Source organism: Diabrotica undecimpunctata, chromosome 2, assembly GCF_040954645.1.
Source record: "Diabrotica undecimpunctata isolate CICGRU chromosome 2, icDiaUnde3, whole genome shotgun sequence".
Lineage (NCBI taxonomy): Eukaryota > Metazoa > Arthropoda > Insecta > Coleoptera > Chrysomelidae > Diabrotica > Diabrotica undecimpunctata.
Genome location: NC_092804.1, coordinates 16,947,795 through 16,972,218, shown reverse-complemented (window position 1 = coordinate 16,972,218; position 24,424 = coordinate 16,947,795). Strand labels below are relative to the sequence as shown.

Sequence of the window (24,424 nt, the reverse complement as noted above, 5' to 3'; positions counted from 1 at the left end):
ACTAACGTCCTCGATGGGGTACAGTGAGACGCGCCTCCCACACCGGAATAACATATTGCAATATTATATCGTTATAATAGTAATCAGTCATTCGATATGAGTATTGCTAAACCTAAACACATCAATTAAAATACCGTATTTGCAATTAATAAATATGAATCAAATGTTTCATAAATTAATAAAAAAAAAGAAAAACAGCGATATCCTAGGTGGAAATTGAAATTTCAAATATAAGCTATTTTAAATTAATATTGTAGTTTAATCCTATCAAATATACTAATGATCTATAAATTATTTTAAAAAACGCGTTGTCTTATGATAATTTGTTGACTGGACTAACATCAGTTCGCTGAAGATCATGGTCATTGTCTCATGGTCAGCCTATAATATATTTTATATTTGTCCATTAGTTTATGCGATACACATTTATCCAAAATAAAGTTCGTTTTTACATAGAGAATAAAAAGAATAAAAGACGTAAGTAATTTTCAGATATATTTATTTTATTTCTTATTTATGTATAACCTACTTATTTATATTCGTCCAAAATATGAAGTAATAAACTAATGGCTTTTTACTAATTATTTTAAATTCTAAATTGTTCATACCTATGTGATTCTACTCATTGGGAAATGTTTCATTAATAATCCAATCTTTTCTCTGTAGTTTAAGATATGTATGTTTTCTTCAACCCTTTTCTCATTTGTTGTATTCGTAAGCCAAATTCTGGGTCTTTCGTCGATTGTTTTATTCTGCTCAACAGATATTTTCCTCAATATTTCCTGATGGAAAACATTAATATTTTACGTTAATAAACATAATACACGTACGTATAAACATTAATATCTTAACTGTCTTTTTCCTTTTATTCCGGTATACTCTTTATGAGTACTAGAAACCAATTCGCTAAGGATTTTTGCTTAGTTGAGGAGATAATATGTTGTGGAATGCAATTTTAGATTCCCCATGTCTCTAATAACATCTTTATCAACGTCTATTTTGCCTTGAAATTCTTAGAAGGCACAGATTAAAGCAGAAATCTGAATTTGGTTTCGAAAAATTAGTTTACGGATTTATTAATTTACGTTGCTGTCTTGTAGGCAACAACCAAGATCGAGGCCAAGTAAGTCACCCATCAATTTTGAAAAACATAACCTACAAATTACATCTTGCTTGTGTTGTGTTGATGGTTATACATTTTCCCAGAATCTTTAAAATAATCTTGTTTGAATTTCGATTTCCACTCAGGAAATCGAAACGTCAATGTTATTTAAAAGTGTAATTTTCATTACAATCAATCATGGCTAACCCCATATGAACATAATATTCAATGTTATAATACCTATTTCCTATCTGTTATAATAAAATCGATTTTATTCTTTTGTTTTTTCATCGGAACTTCCACCTTCAATTTGGATTCTTATAGAAGAAACTGTTCATAAAAAATAAGCCGTTTTCAAAAAAAAACAGTTAGTGAAAACAGTTTTTCGTCTGATTTAAACTTCTAATTTCGCGTTAAAACTTCCACTTATTGGTAATATGAGTAGAAATTTCTTCTTTAGTCGGTATGGACTATATACATAGGTAATTATCAAATTTGCCGTGATACATAGGGATAGACACGGTCCGAGTTTTTCAGATATCGCTGTAATCCTTTTTTTGTTATATTTTGTTATTAAGTAATTGACTTTGAATTTTATGTTTTATTCGTAGATTAATGGTGACATTCTTATATTAACATAAATATTATGTGACGAACAATTATTGAATAAAAAATACAATGTTTTGTTCATGTACTTAAATGTTACATTTTGTAACAAATATTAAAATTGTCGCATTTTTCGGTGTTATTTTATGATATGGAATTGTGTGTCATTTTAACCAAATTTCCGCAGATAGTGTGGTTGTATTTTTACGTTGAGGAAAAACCAGAATGATGAGATACGTATGTAGTACATTAGAGAATCGAATGATAAATTCATTGACGGGGTTACAATTATATTTAAAAGGATGTTCATTCGTCAAATTGTACTTCTTTTTTGAATATATGCTCCCATATTTTGCTTACGGCGCCGTTAGAGTTCTGATACTAATCTGGTACTATTCACTCCAAGTATTATGTGGTACTGATTACTGATACTCGAGAATATAACACAAGCTTGTCTATAAGTCTCCATCCAGTCAAATGTGACATAATAAATCGTAGTTACACTCGCAAAGCATTAGGTACCTACCAAATTTTTCTATCGTTTATTTTTAGGTATTCTATTAACTTAGCGTGATTCAAAGATTTAAAAAGAGTGGCGCACTTTTCTTTTGAAGAGCTGCTCTCTTGCCTATTTCCGTTTTGTTGTTTTATATCTTCCTATTTTTCCTTGTATTTCTTACCTCTACGAACGACACCGCCCATAATCTACCAGTACTGAACAGCCTTGAAGCCTATTGTGTACCGGTTAAGATTAATTCTTCATAATGTAGATCATCTACGCACGGTATAAGTGGAAGGAATTTTTCTGCAGTATGTTTCCGACAATGATTATGTCAAAATTTTCATGTTTTCAATACATTGGCTATATCAGATATTTATTTTTTGTCAATCAATACTTTGAAATCTATCAGATTTACAGGTGGCGTGTCAATCACAACATCTAACACATTGTCGTACGATCGGACCATCCTCCGAGGTATTCGGAGATTCTGGATAACTTCCGACCGTCACTCTGGAGGAGGAGCGAAGGTTTTTCGCCTCCATCCTCTTGCTTGTGGAGTTTATATGTACTTGACTCCTCACTGGGCGAGAAGCTCACCGGAGGCTCTGTGGTCAGCAAGGGGCCACCGGCAATGCAGAATACTTACAGTTCGAGTTTCTTACGTGAATATACGTGAATATATTGGTCTTGCATGGATAATTTGTCTAGTATTTTGAGCACTGTGGATGCCGTGAATCTCACAGAGATATCGGCCCTTCACGCTTCAGCGTGTCGCCAAGTTCACAGTCCTCGAGATATATAGCAACGTCGGCATAGTGTTGACTGTCGACGGTCCTTCACTCCGTGCCGCTACCTCTCGCGAAATAATAAGTCCCGTAGGGACTTTTAATTATTTCTGTCGAATGGATTTGACGTCGAAGTTCTACTTCAGCTCGGCCACCGATTGGGGAATAATTCTAAGTTCACCTGGGGCTTTCATTTACTCCTAACCGTCGGTGGTCTAGTGGAACGCTGTGTCAGTTCGAATAGCTCTAAGACAACCTGTCTCTTCCTATTTCAAAGATCGATGTCTATCCGGACAGGGAGCGTTCTCTCCGAGCTGTTAGCTGGCTTTCGCGAGGTAATTATAAGTCTGCTGCCGGACTTTTCTTTGCCTCGACAAAAGATAGACCAACAGTCAACAACACCGGTTCCTATATTTTTTGTTAGTTTGAATAATATTGTAGCCAACAAGGCTTCGCATTTATTCAAACACTATATCGTAGCCAACAAGGATTCGTATTCATTCAAACACTAAAGAGCTTTTGGAATCATCTTCGAAGCGAAGTCTTCTTAAATCGAAGAAATGTTCACTTAAATAAAAATAAAAATAAAAACGTTTATTGCATTAATAAAATTTACATGTCACACCTAAGATATTTTATAGTTAAGATATCGTAGCCTTCTTTCTTGACGTCCTGCTTCTGCACCGCCCACTGATTGAACGTCTTTCTCTCGGATCTTGAATTTTTCTGTCGTGGACTCCGTGGCTTCTTTTTCTGTAGGTCCTTGTTTTCGGCATCGTACCTACTTTCCTGATTGGCTGTATTCGGCAACCACTCGGCTAGACCCTAATCATATGGTCGATCAGTCTGTGAGTCGATCTCAGTCAAAATATCTTTTGGATTCGATTCTTGGTTCGAATGTCTCTGGTCTTAAGGAGTCTTCTTGTGGCTTGGTGGAAGAAATACCTTGTCCTTTTCTCAGCCACCTCCCTCAGTGGTGTATACTGGAGCCTTTCTTTGATGATTGTATTTGTAATCCGTTCTTCCCATGTTGATCCATCGATGATCCTGTAACATGACGTCTCTGTTGCCCTAAGTTTCTTCCAGTTAGATTTCGATATGGAGCTCCAAACTGGGACAGTTTACAGCATAACCGATCTAACGTAGTCGGCCAACAAGGTCTAGCTGGGGTCAAGATTTAGACCGACTTGATCCCGATCGAAAGATGCACTGCCTTCTTATGCATTTCTTGTTAGTAACTCGGCAGTGATCTTCCGTCGAAAGGCCAATAGGAACGTAGTTAATAAAACCGTTTGTTATTGGCTGGCCAGAGTGACAATCTTCGCTCTGATTGGCCGCTCTGGCGACAACATCGACAATGACAAATGATTTTTTTGTCAATAGTTCATCAAAACTTTCTCTTATAATATGAGGAAACGTTGGAAGGTATAGAAAAGAGTTGATGTAAGGTCTAAAGCCCGCCACTCACGTTCCAACGGCGCAGTACGATTTTGTTGAAAGTAATTGCAGTACAATAATGTTGAGAATCGGATGGGAACACACACGTACCGATTTTGCAGTATGAGTTTGACTTTCAAATTAGAAACATGTCAGATAACGATATACTTTTAGCGGCTCTTGCTGTTTGTATAAACGAAAAAAATACAAGAAACGTAGGTAGTGGTGCAAATATTGGTTGCTGAAAAGACATAAGTACATACTGTTACGTACATTTATTAGAAAGATTGTAATTATATCCAGATAATTTTAATTCCCATTTGTATCATGTTCGAAAATTATTAATTTTCTTTTTTACTAACTCTTCATTAGTATCCGTTTTCACTTCTTGAAATTTAGCAATCAAAATATTCACATCTTTTTTTCTAGCGGTTTTATCATAATATGATGTGGATTTTATTTTCCAAAGACACTCTGTTCTTTATAAATGTCAAAGAAATCCCTTAAATATCCCTAGCTAAGCCGTTTTTGAAATTTACCGGTAAATTTTTTTCACGATCAAATTTACGACCCAACCAACTTTTTCGTACTGCTGCAGGCAGAATGACTTGTTTGTCTGCCGTCAAATCGCGCCGATTTGGTCGAATTGTGCAAATACACGATCAAATTACGTTCGATTTTGTAGCATTCGACAAAATCGTACTGTGGCGTTGGAACGTGAGTGGCGGGCTTAAACTTACATAGATTGCATAGATCGCATCACACAGAGTGCAAGAAATATCCGCGATATTGTCATAAACTCTCAAAAATAATATATTATACTATTTTTCTTAATGAATGTTACTGTTTGTTTACTAGGATATATCAGATTGACCTATCGGTGTAACGATTTACTAACAAATTATTTTTATACTGTAATTAGCTTATTATAGAACCAATTACCCGACTCTGGTTTTAGTTACCGCACAACTCGGTTAAAAACTTCCAATGCTATTTTAGTGTTGATATTGACATTGAACGTTTTAGCAGTTAAATGGGTAACGCATTAAGTAAGTGTCTACAATATTATTATTTATTTATAACTAAATAAACATTATTTATTAGAGATATGCTTTTAACAGCAGGTGTGTTGCATTTATTGGTTAAAAATAGGTTACTTCGGAAAGCAATATACTTATCTTTGTGTGAATTTATCAGTTTGTTAATGGTATTCTCATTTATCTGTTTATGGAAGTGGTGATACAAGGCTGGTCAGAGATCAATGAATATGTTAAAACTTTTTGTTAGAAAGATTTTGTTAGTTAAAAAGATTTTGTGAACCACTTATTGTTTTCTAATCATTAAAGAACATTTTGTCTTTTGTATTTAGTAAAGATTATTGGGCATTCTTACTTTCTCCAACTATACCAGGTCAAATAAGTAGTTGAGTGTTTTTCAATCTTCTCTTCTGGAAAAAAGTTGAATTGTTTCAATACTCTCGTGTTGAAAAAGTTCCTTTATGGAAGACTTTTTCCAAATTTTTAAATACTTTATTAACTACTGCAGTCCAAGTTATCATTGAACGTCTTCTAGCTGCGTCATTCTGTTCCATTAGCATTACATGACTACTCTCCACCTCAGACGTCCTATCTTCTACGATATCAGGTTCCTGGTATATTCTATAAAGTTCGAAGTTATATCGTCTTCCCCACACTCCATTGTCATTCACTGCTCCATAGATTTGCCTGAGTACTTTTTTTTTATTTTTTCTCCATATAATTGTGGACTTAAGGAGGAGATTGAGCCCAAAAAAGTATCTGCTGGCCGTGCAAATTCTGCGGTTTATCTCTGAGGTAGTATTATTTTTAGTGTTAAGGAACGCTCCCATGTATACAAATTCGTTCACTGCTTCGATGACGTCGTTTTCTATAACAAGTGGTCGTAGGATTTGTGGTTGCGTGCTTATTTTTATATACTTCGCTTTGTTGGTGTTTATTGTTAAACCCATTTTTGTAGCTGATGCTTTTAATGCTACATACGCCTCTCGTACAGCGTTTTATGTTCTCCCAGCAATATTGGTATCATCAGCATAGGCCAGGATTTGCACTGATTTATTATATAGTGAACCAGTGGTTGTGATTTGTGCTATACGTATTACTTTTTTCAGAGCCAGAGTCTCTCTGGTGCAGCCCGTTATTTGTTTTAAAAGGTTCAGACAGTTCCCCCCTGAATTCGTACTCTACATTCAACTTTTTCAAGAGTTAGTTTTGTTAAATTTACCAACTGATTTGGTATTCCTAGCTCTTTCATTACTTTGAACATTTCTCTTCTATTCACGGAGTCGTAGGCTACTTTGTAGTCTATAAATATGTGATGAAAATCATTGCCATATTCCAGTGTTTTTTCCAAAATTTGTTTCAGGGTTGCAATCTGATGAATTGTCGATTTACCACCTCTGAAACCAGACTGGTATTTTCATCTTTTTCATATTAACTCCAGTTCTATCTAGTTAGTAGGTTCCCCTTCCAGTAACTTTTTCAGAATAAACATTTCATGTTTTGTATCAATATACATAATTATTGAAGTACGGTTTATATTATGAAATTACTGATTTCATTATTAAATATTTCAACTCCAACTGATATCAAACCTGATCTTGACACAATAGCATTGACCTACATTGTTAACCACGTTCGCGCGATTTTGGCGAATGCGCACAAAAAATTCACAGGCTAATCCATCATCACATTTCGTTAAACGTTTGGAAATACATTAGATTGGATATACTTTGTGAAATTAAATTGGTAGGAAGGAGTAGTATTGATCTGATGCAGACGCCGGTGAAAATGCAAAAGCATTTCAATGTTATTTCGTGACTAGACGAGTCTGTTTTTTGCTAATTTAGATGCAGTTGCGAATTGTAAACTAATGTGTGTTTGTAATCAAAATTAAAAAAAAGTAACTACAGGTGGGTATTTATTTTAATACTTACTTCTCTAAACATAAATAATCAGTAGGTACACACGTGGATTAAATTACGAATCTGTTAGGTTTTATGATTAAAGTTTTTGCATTTGAATAAAACAATAACCTTTGATAAGATACGTTTAACAACCGTCTAAAAAATAATATTAAAATTAACAATATATTTTAATAAAATTCGTCCTTCATATTTTTAATTTTATAATAATATTAAACGAAAAAAAATCGGTTGCCTGTAAAGTCGGTTTTACGGGCAAAGATTTTACGTGACAACGTCTTTTTCTCGGTAGAATATTTATTGATATGAATATTATTAAATTGCACAATAGGAACAAGGAATTGAATGAAAATAAGAATTGCATTACCGATTTATTAGGTATTTTATATATTATTTATATTTTATATATTATATTTTTATATATTATTTTATATATTATTTATTTTATATTATATTATTGATCTTATTATTTTCTACAAAATTTATTTGAAAATTTTTTCGATATATCAATTAGTTGCGGAGATATCGATCATTGAAGTTATTGTTTGCTACCAGTATTTTATATATTTATTTTTTTCAGTTATAAAAAATTACTATTTCCAATTGTGTCTACCAAGTATGGTCACATGTATTTGCCTACATATTAAATAATAATAAGTACAGATAATGTTATGTGACGTTCACTTCTGATTATATATATTTTAATATTTTTAATTTTAAAGAATCAATTTGAAAATCAAAACACTTATTCAGATCGAAGGTTCAAATTTTTGCTAAATAAATTTGAAATTAATTAAACTTTGTAAATGTAAATGGTAAAGTTGAAAATTAAAACATTTACTAAAATTGGCATTTGAAATTCTTGCTAAACACAGTTAAATTCTAACTCCGCGCGTGGTGATTGGTCGGTTTAGTTCGTTTGTTTGGTCGCCCTGTTTTGACAGGTTAGAAGTTATAATTTGTTATTTTAAATGTTTGACTACCATTACGCGCTGTTTCTTCTCAATCGACTAAATTACGATTGATTGCAGAGTGATTTAAACTAATAATTTACTTAACACTATCAACATTTGTCAATAGTATGACATAACCTATAAACTCAGTTTCTCAACTTTTGTGTCAAGCTAACAATTAATCAATCAATCATAGTTTACGATAATGAAATATTAGTGTACAATTATTTACCTTTATTGTTGTAGTTGTTGTAAATGACGAATCTAAGCACTCCACATTTTCACTACAGACACAGCTGACGATACTTTCAACGATTTTCAACTTTAGCGATTCAACGCGCCTAATTCTCTAGTGCCGCGCGCAGCGGACCGATCATGTTTGAGTGGGAGAGAGACGCAAGGCATTCGCCGGTCCGGCGGGCCTCTCTCTCGTTCGGCGACTCACTGTAACAGACGTGAGCGGGCGTTACACTTTTTCTTAAATGACTCCGAGCCACAACCTAATTTAAGACGTTGTCACGTCCAAACTTGTGAGATCATTGATCATTTTTATTAAATTTTAATATCCAGATAGTTATAAATCTCCCTTTTTCTTTTCCTGTAATACCGATCCTAGGTATTTAAAACTATTAGATACTTTTCACAATAATTTTATCATCCAAAGATATCATTTTATTTGTAGTAACTCCATTGTTAAATAAACATTCGAAATATGTACTCTGTTTTTGTCCTATTCTGTTTTAAACCTTTTTCCTCAAGAGCTTCTCTCCACTGTTCCAGGTTTTGTTCTACATTCATTTTAGTATTTTCTACTAAAATTTCAGTATTTTCTACTTTAACACTAAGTATATCGTCAGCATACATTAAGTACCAGGACATGTTACACTGTAGTTTCGCTGTTATTTGATCCAACACTAATGAGAATAAATAAGGATTAAACACCAACTCCTGGTGCAACCCTCTTTCATATGAAATTTATCAGTCTGTCCTAACACTAATTATTATCCCTCATACATGTCCAGTGCCGCACCAGTGGAGGGGGTTGGTTGGCACCGAAATTTTTTTACACTACCTCCATTTTGAGTCCTTAAAATTTGGGTTCTAGTTTAATTTAAAGTACTAAAGATAGCAGTGCCAAAGATTTAGGTATCTGTTATCTTGCCTACCAACTAAAATCAACCTCTCCTACTTGTGCGAAGTTGACTGTCGCACGTACCGTGCTCCGAAAGTGGGATGGCCGCTGTAAGGCTGACGACATTTTTGGAACACTCCCTTCTCTTATCTAGATCTTATCTCTGTCGTTGGTCCAGTTGGTGTTTCTCTTCTTCTTGTTTCTTTTTAGTTACTGTTCGGATGTAATTGTTAAGACCATTCCATCTTTCCCCACTTCACGGCATCTTCACGATCATCTTTCTCACAGTCACAGTGTTCATACCTATTTCTCTATACATTCTGTTTCTCTCCACTGTACATATTACATTCCAGCATTTTGTGTGAGTAACAGTGTCGGAATATTCGCAGTATAGCCATTTATCTGTATCTGTCTTTCTGAACCTATGACGCCCTAAAAGAGACAATCTACCAAGTTCCTTAGGCTCGGGATCAGCATCTTGATCCACTGGGCATAATCTTCCGTGTTGTTCCACTCTTTCCATTGATATTTCCCTTTCTTCTTCTTTTATGGCTGTTGTCAAATGCTTCCTTCTCTCATAGATATGTCTCCTTTCTACTGCTAACACTTGCAGAGTTCTGTATATATTTTTTACTTTATATGCCCTGGGGGGGGGGGGGGGGTTAGAACTCCTTGAGAACTCCTTTCTTACTGAGCGAACATTACAGAATCTCTAGAGGAACTGTATCATATAGACAGAGATGTAGAAACAATTTTTTCGAGTAGGAGCTCATAGTCCCGGTTAGTAATCCAATTACATCACATTTTGCCGTACATATAATTCAATATTTTCAAGTATATTTTCTTCAATGTAAACCTAACCACTGTTTGATTTTGCGTTTAGTTACGCAAGTAGGTAGTATTGTGGTAGTAGGTAGTAAGTACAAAAGTTCACTGAATATGGATTGACTAGTTCGGAAACGTTCTGAACTTTATTAATCTATTTGGATTTCCTAATTAAATATACCCATTACAACAGAAGTTCCTTTATTTCGATGTTCGAGTTTTTTACCTAACATGGCATACAGTCAACTCCTAGGAATTATCCCATTTTAAGTCCATCATTTGCTTTCTCAAGATCAATGAATACCATATGAGCGGTAGTTTCTTTATTGCTGCATTTTTCCATCAGCTGCCTTAAGCGGACATCAAACAGCTCGTGGAAATGCGCTTTTCGCTGGTTCACGTCGGCAAAGATGAACAGAGAATATATACAGTGAAAAGAAGAGAGACCACGGTTGGAACCCCGTGCTACTGTGAAATTAGTCAATATTTGCTTTTTGATAAGTGTACTCGACTTACCCCAAAATGTAGTCAGACCATTCCGATCAGTGTGACCATATATTTTTTAGAGAATCTACCAACAATCAGGTTGAAAATCTACTAAAAACTACCAAATGATACTACGCATGCGCCATTGCAAAAAAATGGTTTATGCTTTAAATATGTGACGTGAGAACCAATAGTATCGCCTTCTATTACAAATATGCGGTTTAAATGTTAAATTGGTATTATAAATCATAGATGTCGTGAATGTGTAGTACTTATTTTCCATTTTATTTTTTCATACTTTTTTTACTAATAAAATAGGAATGTTAATAATTTCCTTTGGAATCTTTTTCAAAATAAAAAAGGATTCATTCTGTCCTGTACAATTGTTCATATTTTCTTTTCATTTTAAATACTTTTCATAGATTATATTTAAAAATTTTGAAAAACAAACACCTCTTATGCTTATTGCCTTCTAACGAATAATGTTTACCGTTTACTAACAAAATAATGTTTACAGTTTACTAAGGAAAGAATGAAACTGTTTAGAGTGATTATTGGTATGGCAATCGCTGAATCGCTGTTTAAAAGTTAAAGACCTTAAATAATTAGGTGGTATTATTCCAAACATCCATAATTCAAATTTTATGGGACCAACGGCGGCTAACATCAGAAGTTAATTTAGGTCATAATATTTACCATATTTACATAAAATTTTAAGAGTGGGTGAATAATTTATGGTTACCAATACGTGCCGATACTGTTAATTGTAATGGTTTAGGTATCAAATTACAATTACGAATTTCCGGGATTTCTCATTCTTTGCATTTAATTTTTAAACAATACAGGGAAGTATCAAATAAATTTTAATACAAACATATTAAAAATTCTATCAAATTTTTTGTGATAACAAATTTAAACAGTAGATTTCCGAATAGAAACAGAAGTATAAATTATAGTAAAAACTACTAGAATCTACCAAAGATTTCTTCCCTACTAAAAATTGTAAATTTACGTCAAAAATCTACCAAAAAAGTAGTTTTCTACTAAATATGGTCACACTGATTCCGATGTTGAGGGTTAAGTCTGTTGTACGCAATCAATGTTAACGGTAAAAATTTTAGTTAGTTGGGTGATTTATATAAAGGTTAAAAATTTCAACACTTCCTTAGACCACTCCATAGCAGAATTATCACAACACTGGCCTACCTCCCCTAGCTGCGCCCGAAGGGTTGTACATACGGTGAATTAGCTTCCGATTGTCTTTGGAACCGGCTAAATTTAGGGATATCACGCGCAGGTCATAAATAGACAGTTTTGCCCTATTCCAGCGATCGTAAACCTCCAATATTAAAAATAAAAAAGGTTTTCCACGTTGTATTGGTTCCCATCTTTATATTTTGTCTATTTTTATTACGTATTTTTAATTCTCTTCGCCGCTGAAGAACGCCACCCTTTATCTTTGGTAGCGACCCCAATAAAGCATGCCCAGTGGAGATCAGGGTTTAGGTTAGTTTTGTCCACCACTGTTGAAGGAAAATATTTTACATAATGACGTTATTAGATTTTTGTTTCGATACAGGGCAGCGGCAAGCCGCTTATACGTATTTCGACCTCTTTATCTCTCATCAGACCGGTATATGCCACTACTCTAGAGCAATGGCATATACCGCTCTTATGAGACCTAAAGAGGTCGAAATACGTATAAGCGGCTTGCCGCTGCCCTGTATCGGAACAAAAATCTAATACCGTCATTATGTTTTATCTTTTTTTGGAGTACCAGAAACTGAATTCACCATGAATTTTGACCATGATGAACGGCAGGTGGAATGCATATTTTAGATTCCCTTGCCGAGTAATTCATCAAGCTGTTTGCTTTGCAAGTTGTAGAAGGCACAGTGGTAACAATTTGAATTTCGCCAGGTAGGAAATCGTATGATTTCTCTTGTAAATATTTTAGTAAGTAACACAACTTCGTAAAATAGTAACTCTATAGTAAAATTACCACAATACTAACCGTACCTGTCTCTAATTATGTCGAAAGGTTTGATGGGATAAGTATGTGCTATACATCAGCTTGCAAATGCCTTTGAACACTAATATTTTACCGACGAACAACGGGAGTGAAAGCGCTGGCCATAAATAGACAGTTTTGCCCTATTCCAGGGATCATAAACCACAAATATTAAGGGGAAAAACGGTATTCCACGTTGGATTGGTTTTTCCAATACTCCTGTATTTTCATGGTGTGACTAAGTAGTTCAATGGCACTGTAGTTTGTGCATTGTTGTATATCTCTCTTGTTTTTGTAAACAAGTAGGTACTAATATTATACTGCTTCTCCAATCATTTTTCATTTCTCCCATTTCCATAATTCTATTAAAGAAACCTGTTAACCACTTCCTCATTCGGTATTTTTGTGACCATTGCTGTTATTATCTCCGTTAGCTAAATTGGCTTTCTGTCGAATTCTTCATTTAGTTTCATGACAGCTGTAACAAACCTGAATTAAACGTATAATCGACCATTAAAATAATGGTCGATTAAGTTTATTTTTTTAATAAATATTTTGTAAGTAATACATTTGCTCCCATTGAAGATGAAGTAGTCATATGGTATCCCAACTTTTGTATATCCTATAGTTGCAGTCAATTCAAATTTGCGACGAAATTTGTGGAAAAAGTATTTATATATAAAATCCACAAGGAAAATAAATTCCTGCAGCTGGCTGTATACCATGTATCACAAAAAGGGGTTTAAATCTTTGTATTTAGGTATATTTAAAAAAATATTAGGTATATTTAAATATACCTAAATACAAAGATTTAAACCCCCTTTTTATTTATATATAACTTCTGCTTTTTGCCGTTTGATTTCTATAAGAACGAAGTAAATGGTTGTTGGTTGCGTTTATATGTAGACCCGATATAAACATATTTTATATAGTTCTCAGTTCTCATCATTTTTGTACTTCAATCCACTGTTTGACTCAGACTACCACGGTTCACTGCATTCTTTAATTAATATCATTTTTCCATTACCTTCACTAACAACTACTTTGTCGTATATAAACATATTTATGTATCTACTATTTAACCTTTCTGCTAAGTGTATTTACCTTTTGATATAACACTAATATAGTAAGTACCTACGTTTTTATCAGTTCAATCAATGAAGATTTTTATTTTTTAATTCTAAGCAACAGGTCCGAATTTTAATTGGATTTATAGACGTATTTATATATTAAAAATATATACGAAGTAGTTGACTGGGTATAAAACTGTCTCGAAATTATTTTGTTGGCCTTGTTTACTATTTAATATAAGTGAGAAAATCGTGTGGAATAGTGTGGGTTACTCAGATTTAAATAATTTGCACAAATCTATAAAAAGACACGTTTTAATTAAAACGCATTTAAAAGCAGTTATAAAAGAAAAGACTTTTGGGAAAACACGAATTGATCACGCTCTAGATAATCAGCTTATATCAGAGAAATTATATATGTTTTCCTTTTCTGTGAAGCAATGCATATATACGTACCCCAGTGGAAAAAAGTTATGGGGCAAAAAAGTTGCGTTTTTTCGTCTTCGTTTGCTTCATTTTTATAATATATTTTTGTCAAAAAACAAATTATTTTTGAAGTTAGAAGGTGACATTTCGATATGAAATTTAATTTTAAACAACCTTTTTGTATATCTATATGAACGAAAAGTGTATATAATTTGATTTAAAAATAAAAAACTGAAAAATGGACTAGTTCGTCCCTTTCCGAAAAACGCATCCCTTTAAATGGGAGCACTCCACAATATTTGAAGGTCCATTGACCATATGAAACAATAAAACCCTTTTAACATTGTAGTCCCTTTTAGATCCCTTTTTTGGACATAATCAATAGCCTACTGGAACTGATTGCACAATTAAACGATCAGTAATCACTTTCTATTTAAAAAAAACTGAATTTAGTTTTCATCATTCTGGTAGCCGTTTAAAATCATTTTCCGTCGACCGTCCATTTATGATCAATTTTAACACCCTCAAAATCATTGATTAATGACCCCTATTAATGAATGATTTTCTATTAATGAACGATTTTATTATAGACAACACAACATACATTGCTTGCATAAATTAATTAAACGCTCTGTAATTGGCAGTGACCTGTGGTGTAGGCAACCAAACATATACCTATTTATATTCAAACTAAAAAATTAATTTATAATGAAGTAGCCGCTGTTAGTAGGTACTATCTGTCATTTTATGTCATTAGTTACTTTATTGTTTAAAATTCTGTGTATTTGAAAAATCAAAGGATGGATATTGAAGAAGAGTTTAATTTAACTACACCAGAATTTAACTTATTCTATCACAGAATTTACAGAGGTCCAAGAAGACTTAAATATAAATTTGTCAAAATGCTATACAGCAGATAATCATTTATCAATATCTTCCTTTAATTTCAGTAATTGTACCATTTTGAATATTAATGTTTATTATAATAAAACTACCACTAAGGAAACTTTGAATAAAGTCAATGAAAGTTGAAAAAATTGTTGTTTATCGTTAAGTCAATAAATATTTAAACTAAGATATCTTTATTTCTGAAAAGTACGGTCGACGGAAAAGTTTTGTAACGAACTCGTGAATTAAAATGGCGATTAATAATCTCGAACATTAACGCGCTCGCTTCGCTCACGCGTTAAAATATCTCAATTGTTAATCGCCCTTATTAATACACTTGTTGGTTAAATAACTATTGGGATGCCTGCCCAAAACTATATATATAAGTCAAAGAAATAGAAATTTTAAAAAACATAATTGACAACAGAGTAAATTGTTTTCATTATAAAACCAACTTAACTTGTTCCAATATGACAAAAAAATACTAAGAAAATTAAAAGCAATATATGTTTAAAATTCATACACATGGAGCAGGAATTTCCATCTGCTCACATTCATAATCACACTTGACTCCAGAAGTAGTATAAACTTTGCTTTAAAAATTTTTCAATCTTCCAACATTGTTTTCTTGAAATATTGCAAGTTTTAATATAAAAACTTTCTTATGGATAAATGTCATAAATCAATTGTATTACTATCAAAGTGTTGTACTCTACACAATAAACAAAAACACATCTTACTTCAAATATTGTATAATAAAATTAAACAAATTATCAAAATCGGATCTGTCTGAGGATTAATAATATTTTTTCACGGTTTCTTGACTCGACTATGTAAACAATACGAAAATTTGCACTGTCTTGAGGTTTTTCTTATCAATTTTTTTAAAATATATGTTTATCAACTACTTTATCTCGACTTATATAAAACGAGCTGGTTTATTTTTAATACTTGAATTTATTTTCAGAAACAAAAATGTCAAATATTTTACACGAAGTCGATACTCCTTTCGAAAAAGCAACCTTTGGAATGGGTTGCTTTTGGGCAAATGATGCTTTATACGGTGCTGAACCAGGAGTCCTGAGAACGAGAGTAGGATATGCAGGAGGTACGACTGAACAACCTACATATAGAAGCATGTAAGTGTAATGTGTATTTCTTGCTAGTTTTTCTTCGTTTTTGCTTTGTTAACAAGATTTAGCATGTTTAAAAAGAACTGACCTATTCTATTTAAATGATTTCTCCTATTTAACCTTCGGGTAGTGGCGCTATAGTTTCTTACAAGTTTAGTTGTCACGGTGTCATAGACCAGGTGGTTCTAAAAAATAATAATAGAGGATTTTTCTTTTTTATTTTGTAGGAATTTAGAATAGCTAAATGTATTAAGAAGTAAAAAATGTAATTTAAATTTGATGGAACTGAATACTGATGGAACAAACATTTCCCTCTGAAAGCAGGGAGCACCTCATCAATGGTAACAAATTCTGAATGATTATAACTATTTTGACAATTTTTTACGAACTGGTCAAACACCACACGAATGGGAGATAGCTTATCAATTTTTGATCGCTCTGCACGTGATCATCAAGCCTAATGTAACGAAAAAGATATCGAAACCTTTGTAGAGTCATCGTAAAACAAAAAAATTCTATACCATAACCGTCTCTCCTTCAAAGATCTTCTGCGCTAGCACGATTATAGTGACCTAGCCCAGATAAATACAAGAGTGCTATAAAAGCACGGATTTCGATTTTATCAGTGAGATTAGCATTTTGCTCTCCCGAATAGTTTTCTTGAATGGAGGCTTTTGAATGGATGTCTTTATTTGTATTTTCCACAATAATACCAATTATTGATACAACAAAATCTTAATCTACTCTCTGCTCTAGTCTTATTTTAGAAGAAGATATTGCCTAACCATAGAAGTAAATAATGCATAGCTCCACAAAACTATCATTTTAGTTTAATATACCAACAAATCTTATATTTTTCAAACTTAGGTTTCTTTAATTATTGCGTAATATTCGATAGTAACATGATTTTGTGGTTTAGAGGTGACCATACCGAAGTAATAGAAATTGATTTTGATCCAAAAGCAGTGAGCTACGAAAAGTTGTTGAATCTATTTTGGAAAAATCACGAATATGGACTCACAACCAAAATTAAGAAACAGGTAAGTTTGCAGACTACATGAAATAATCCTTATTTTTTTATCTCTATAATATTCTGGCTTTATCTCACGGAAATGGTTTCTTAATTTTAGAATTTTACTATTTCTGATGGCGATATTTGTTTAAATGTTTATTGAAGCAAAGCTTCTATACTGGCGTTGTATTACTTTTTTTCACAATTTTACGAAAAGTTTAAGCTAATCCATCAACGGTGTTAAGAGTTTGGAGGAGGTTGTCCAATGGTGAGACTTATCGGCATCGTGGAGGGTCTTCCCGTCCTAGAATATTGCAAGGCCGTGATTTGAATCAGCAAGAATTGGCACTGAGAGCTTACCGTCCGCTTTTAGTGTTACCTTTGACACCACAGCTTACGGTTTTGACGCTTAAAATGGTGCAGAGCTCGGCAGAACTGAAATGGCCAATGGAATATTGTCTGCTTCGTTGATGAATCTAGCTTTTGTTTTGGTGGCTCTGATGGGAGCATAAGGGTAAGACGTTTTCGAGGTGAGAGACGAAATATAGACAGCTGTTGAACGTCATACAGCAAGACAACCAAGCATTATGGTATGGGGTGCTATATGTTTGGTAAGCAGATCACCTCTAGTTCTTACTAATGGTACTTTGACAGCTCGACGATATATTGGTGAAGTACTGCAACCTTACTTACTTACTAGCCAACGCCCACCTTGGCATGTTAGCCATTTGGTGGCGCGCTGACCAGTATAGACGAGCCGTTTCTCGTAGGCGATCTTCATCCTCCTCGGGTGGGTCTGTTTTCAGGGCTGGGCACTCTGGAAGGTGAGCAGCATCCATCTGGGGCTGATCACATAGTGGACAGTTGTCATTTTCGCGGACGCCAATGCGATGTAGATGGGAGGTCAGGTAGTCATGCCCCGTAGTTGTTCTGAACACGGCTACACTAATGGGTCTCGGCAAATTGCGAGGGATTGGTGACTCTATTAGGTGGGCCCAAGATTTTCCAGCACCGGCTTGTATTTGCTGCTCTTTTATCTTCGCTTTGATTCCTCTTCTAATGGTGGACTTTGCTGATGTGTGCGATTGGAAGCTAGGGTGTTCAATACCGGTCTGGGCTTCCATTGATGTAATCGGTGTTGATTTTGGAGCACCGGTGATGACGCGAAGGGCAGTGTTCTGGGCAACTTCAAGCTTGAAGGTGGTGTTTGTACTCGCAGTTATTATAGATTCACTCCCATATTCTAATATCGGCCGGACATAGGTTTTGTATGTTGCTACCAGGACATCTTACGTGGCGCCCCACTTTGTTGCTGTGAGACGTTTGAGCAGTCGACATCTCTTTGTGGCTTTCTCTGGAATGTCGTCGATTTGAGGTTTCCACGTCATTTTCTTATCTATGTACACCCCCAAGTATTTTGTTACGTCATGTCTTTCCAGATCAACTCCTTTATACGTAAGCTTGAAGTACTGCAACCGGTTTTACATCCATACCTACAAATCATCCTACGCTCGTTCTGTGCGAAACAGGATAACTTAAGAGCTCATATTGCCCGTGAATCCATGGAGTTTATATAAGAATCTGGTATAGAGACTTTGGAGTGGCCATCAAGATTAGCTGATTAGTCGCCCATCGAACATGTGTGGGATATGGTAGGTCGAAACCTAAATCGATTGCCATGCCCTCCAGCAAACTTAGTAGACCTGTGGCACGCCATAAGAAGAATCTGATATAGACCACTTAATGTGAATATAAAGAGGTCATTTCTGACATACCTGGAATGAGTTCTGTTCTTTTTTGCAATTAAATGATTTTATTTTGGACGTATATGTCATGGAGGCATTGTTTTGTAGATATTTTGCATGTTTATTGGTATTAGTAATAATACACTATTTTATTTGTAATCACGTTTATTTTTCTTTCGTGTCAGATTACAGTGTAAGTGTATATCATAGAACTCAAGTCATTGTAGTGGGAAAAATAGTGGGGGAATCATTGATCTTCGCTATACAATAATTTCTAAAACACTTCTTATGCTATCACGTCATTAAGTCAGCTTGTTGTTTGATTTGTTCTTTACTCTTCTTTGCCACATATTTCTGTCTATCGTATCTTTTTCATGTAAATCTATCTCTCTCAAGTCCTCTACCACACAGTCGTTCAATCCTCTCCTTGGTTTTCCTCTAGCTCTCTTTCCCTGAACTGACCAAACTATTGCAGTCTTTGGTTTTTAACCTTTTTGAGACTGTAGTCACCCGGCTAATATTAACAGTTAAGATTATTAAAATAATTTGCTTGTAAATTAATAATATTCTCCATAATTTTAATTTAACATAGATAGCTGTCACGGAATCATTGCTTCCTAATATTGAAATTTTAAATGATCCTATAATTGTACTTAAAAATAATGTATTTATTAAATATTGTTATAAATCGTGGTATTTTACTCTGTATTTATAGGTAATGTGACTGATCATGAAGCTGTATAATTTAAATTGGATATAAAAAATTTAAGAGAAAGTTTAATAATAAACACCACTTGATATCGGTATTTGAACATTTTTGTCACCTAATAATTATTTAATTAGACTTAATTTTTTTAGTATGCTTCAGTTATTTTGTATCACAACGATGAGCAGAAACAGTTGGCTGAGAAATCAAGAAAAGAAGAAGCGGAGAAGCATAACGTTCCTTTGATAACTGACATTGTTTCAGCAGGACCATTTTATCCAGCAGAAGAGTAAGTTTACCACGTATATATTTCCGTTTTATTATTTTTCTACGGTACTCCAAGATCTCAAATTCTTCGATCATATTTATATAAGGAGCCATCGAAAAAGGTTATAATTAGGGCAAGTCTTGGAATGTCCTTTCAGATGGTTAGTCACCCCAAAAAACATAAACATAACAAACCTAACTTAAAAAGGTTGAAACCATCGATATAATATAGGTATTTATGAATAACAACTTGCGTTCAAAGTAGACCAAAGAGTTAGGTTGGCGATGTGCTATGTTTTTTCGACTTTATTTTATGGAATGGAACTTGGATCTTAAATGCGACATCAATGAAAAAACTGGAATCATTCGAACTGTGGGTGTATAGAAGAATTCTGAAAATTTCGTGGACAGAACACATCACAAACAAAGAGGTTCTGAGAAGGATGAATAAAGAAATAGAAATTTTAAATACAATTAAAACAAGAAAATTGGAATATCTCGAACATATTACACGTGGAGAGAAATACACCTTGCTCCAACTGATTATGCAGGGAAAGATCCAAGGAAAGAGAAGCATAGGGAGACGTAGAATGTCATGGCTGCGCAACCTGAGAGAGTGGTACGGATGTACATCAAATGAACTTTTCAGAGCAGCCGTCTCAAAAGTCCGAATAGCTATAATGATTGCCGACCTCTGCCGCGGAGATGGCACTTGAAGAAGAAAATTAAACAAGCAATACTTAGCAACCCTTAAAGGTAAGGTAATTAGACGATGGAGCCTGCAGTTACCTTTAACTAACTTTATAGAAGAAATCTTCGAGTTATCGAAGAAGCAAAAGGGATGAAACTATTTCTGATCCTAAATATAAGCATCCTGCTCCATCTCTTTCTATTGGGCCGGGTTTATCGACCACATGACCTAATGACCAATGAGTAGGTCATATGGTCGATAAACCCGGTCTATTGTCTAAAAGAGCTCCGAGACTGCTTTGCGTCACTTTTCTTTGTTACACTGGGGGAACGGATCTGTATTGCAGCGCTCAGTCTATTTGTATATATGTCTATGCGTTTAGGATGTTTTCCTCTCCATCTTTACAGCTCCCTATTCTTGGCCACAACTCTTTGCTCAGTTTGTTTTCGGGGTTTGGGCTTCAAATATTTTTACATCTAGGGTTGCCAGTCAAAAGGGTTAATATCCAATGTGTTAAACATCATAACTGTTAGTGATACTCATTTTGCAACTCATACTGTTATGCGACTAGATTTTACTTTTACATCTGTATGAAAGTAATATCTATTCGTTATTACTTTCTGTGTTGGATACCATTTTTACCTACTTTTCCCAAAAATATTTGTTAAAAATCTAGACCAAATAAATCTACAGACAGCATGGTAACTAAGCTACTACCGAGACGTGTTAATCTTACGATTTTTTCGATAACTATATTTTAAATAAATATTTGGTAAAGAGTTTTTATATTCAATCAGCGGAAACCTTTGTAATATATTATTTTTCAGCTATCACCAAAAATACCGTCTACAAAAACACTCGCTGTTATGCAACGAATTATCCTTGACACCAGCGCTTCTTCAAAAATCTCACGCTGCAGCCCGCTTAAACGGATATGTAGCAGGAGTTGGAACAAAAGACGAACTAGAAAAGGACCTGGTAAAATTGGGATTATCAGAAAAAGCTGCAGAATTGGTCAGAAATCAGTTTAAAGAAAATCAAGGTGGCGGCTTGTATTGCTGATATAGAAGAAATTTGAGCAAAAGCGTCAAACGTCACCAAGAAAATGGGTGTAGGATTATTTGAATTTGATGAAAGATGACTTTTACTTAATTGATAAAAGTGGTTTTACACTTATTAAATTAATTATCATAATTTGTTTCCTTATTTTTATGCTTTGAAGAATTCATTATGATAAATTCGATTAAATGTGGAATTTAATGTTTGTAGTAATTATATAATTGTTTATCAACGCATGAATTTCACGTTATTAATATAATATGAAACATAAGTATTAATATATTGTAATTGCCTATAAATAAATATATTTTTCTTATCAAATTTGACATTTATTATTTAGCAATTTCTTCCGTCTTGTTAAGACCCATCCCAAATATTGGAGATACCTAAATAATATGCTTTTCACAGTAGAAAATGGAAAATTCTATTAGAAACGGGCTCATTGGTCTAATATACAGATTAGTAACAGTAATGCATTGGTTATTGATCAGTGTAGTAGTGTCTGGGATCTCGGGAGACTGAGAATTCGGAAGCCCTGAAGAAGACATCAAAGAGGATGTCGAAAGCTCGGAGCAATGACAATCGACGCAGTTCAACCCGGAAGACTTGAGTTTAATATTAATTCTTGTAATACTATTAATCTTAGCTCTAGGTTTTCATCATAATATAGATATACTCGAATAATATATTCAAGCAGTTTCTGTCCATTATTGATTTACCTTGACAACTTTCGTCTAATTTTTACATTGATGTTTATGAAGAAATGTCAAACATTTGGTCTTAAAAATTCTACTTCATTATCAATTTCTCGCAGGTGGCAAACACTGTTTGAAGACTATCGAGTATGAGAAGGCTCGGTAACTATGTTTTTATAAAATTTTCCTTTTTGACTGCTTCTATACATTTATCTCCATTCTGTTAGTAATATGGGCTTTACGTGGCAAGCAATTTCATTGTGAGGACATTTATACCTTAAATATTCTCCTGTTCTACTTCCTATTTTAGCTTATTCGTCTACTTCTTTATTTTCTTTTATTCCACGATGCCCTTTAATTGAAACAAGTGATACATTCATTTTTTGAAATTGTAGTTCATGAAGTTTAGTAATTATTTTGGTAAAAATATAATTACTATTGACCTGGTGGATATTTTTATGTTTCTTCTGTAACTTTCATATTACTTATATATAGAAAAGCTTCTAATATGGCGATTAATTCTGCCGTATATATTGTTAGTTTTTCATTTAATTTATAAGATTTTTTAATGCTATTATGTGATTCAAATATAGCGCAACCTACTTTATTGTTACTCTTTGATGCATCGGTGAATATATATCGACATCTGGAAAGATACTTTTCTAAATCTTGCTTAAATATGTATTGTCTAATTCTTGGGTGATATTTTGAATAATCTTGGAGAAAAACACAGTTAATTGGATGGATGTTGTAAATATTTATACTATATAATGGATCTATATCTGAAGAGTGTATTTCTTCTAAGTTATGTATTACATAGTATGACTGTAATAGTTAAACTTTTTTTCGACTTCCAATAACTATGGGTAAGATCCGATGTCAACAGTATATTAATTTTTTGGACTAATTCGCTTTTTTTGGAGCTTAATTTAGCTATAAAATTGGAAGCTAAAATCTTTCGGCGATATTTTAGTGGAGTTTCTGCTACTTCTGCAAATAAACAATCAATCGGTGTACTTTTTAAAGCCCCTAGGCATAGTCTTAGACACTTATTTACTACGTGGTCTATTTTTTCTAGTTGACTTTTTGAAGCTTGATCGTAGAATAAACAACCATAATCCAGTATTGACCTAATGTAGGATTTGTTGGAATGAAGTTAATTTCGTTCTTAATGGTTCTATTTGGTGCTACTCAAGTCCATTTTCTGTTCGGTTTTTCTTTAAGAATGTATTTGCAATAGGGTTGTTTTGGTAGTGATGAAGAGAAACAACAACGAATAACATTGTTGTTTCTCTTCCCCACTTTGGCACTGAAGTCACCAATTACATACTTTAAGTTACTTTTATTGTTATTTTAATGCTTCAGTTGTGTCACGAGTAGTTATGTAGAGTTTCTCTATTTCTTTGTCAGTGTGGGTAATCGTTGGGCATATATTTGTATATTATATATATTTTCGTTTCCATTTTTTGTTGATTAGGAATCCAATACCGCTTGTTTTGTCCGTGATTCCATTTTTTTGCATCGCTTGAGTCACTTTTCTATTGGGCTATACACCCTTTCGGTCCAATCCATAGTCGCCTACCCTACGCACATCGTTTTGTTCTGAGTGGATGCCTTCACTGGTTATTTTGCATTCGTGAAAGTTTTTCGTCAGGTATAGGAATGGGTATCAGAACGTGAATTATGGGTAGGGATGAATGTCGTACGATTGTTGTTAGTATGCATTGTCACACAGAAACAGGTTAAGAACTTTGATAGTGATTGTCAACATTCGATAATTCTGATATAGTACAAAAAGAAAATAGTTGAGCTGCCCTACATATACAATACTGACATATAAATATACACGCCTTTTTGCATAGATTCTAGGTCATTTTAAAGAAAAATAGTGTGCTAAAATATTGCAAAATTTAAAACAAAATTATTATAAAATT

The 24,424-nt window shown here is 33.7% G+C and overlaps 1 protein-coding gene across 3 annotated transcripts; it reads left to right on the top strand.

Moving 5' to 3' along the window:
- The first annotated feature begins 334 nt into the window (after window positions 1-334).
- On the top strand, window positions 335-22,116 carry MsrA (methionine sulphoxide reductase A). 3 transcript variants are annotated; one of them, XM_072522386.1, is made up of 5 exons: window positions 335-477; window positions 16,150-16,321; window positions 17,235-17,355; window positions 19,931-20,067; window positions 21,564-22,116. In XM_072522386.1, exons 1-5 carry the CDS (start codon window positions 414-416, stop codon window positions 21,796-21,798), a joined length of 729 nt encoding a protein of 242 aa, XP_072378487.1. In that variant the 5' UTR covers window positions 335-413; the 3' UTR covers window positions 21,799-22,116. The 3 variants fall into 3 exon arrangements, with proteins under 3 accessions (XP_072378487.1, XP_072378488.1, XP_072378489.1); XM_072522387.1 differs by lacking the exon at window positions 335-477 and adding an exon at window positions 5,344-5,481; XM_072522388.1 differs by lacking the exon at window positions 335-477 and adding an exon at window positions 7,239-7,379.
- The last annotated feature ends 2,308 nt before the right edge of the window (window positions 22,117-24,424 follow it).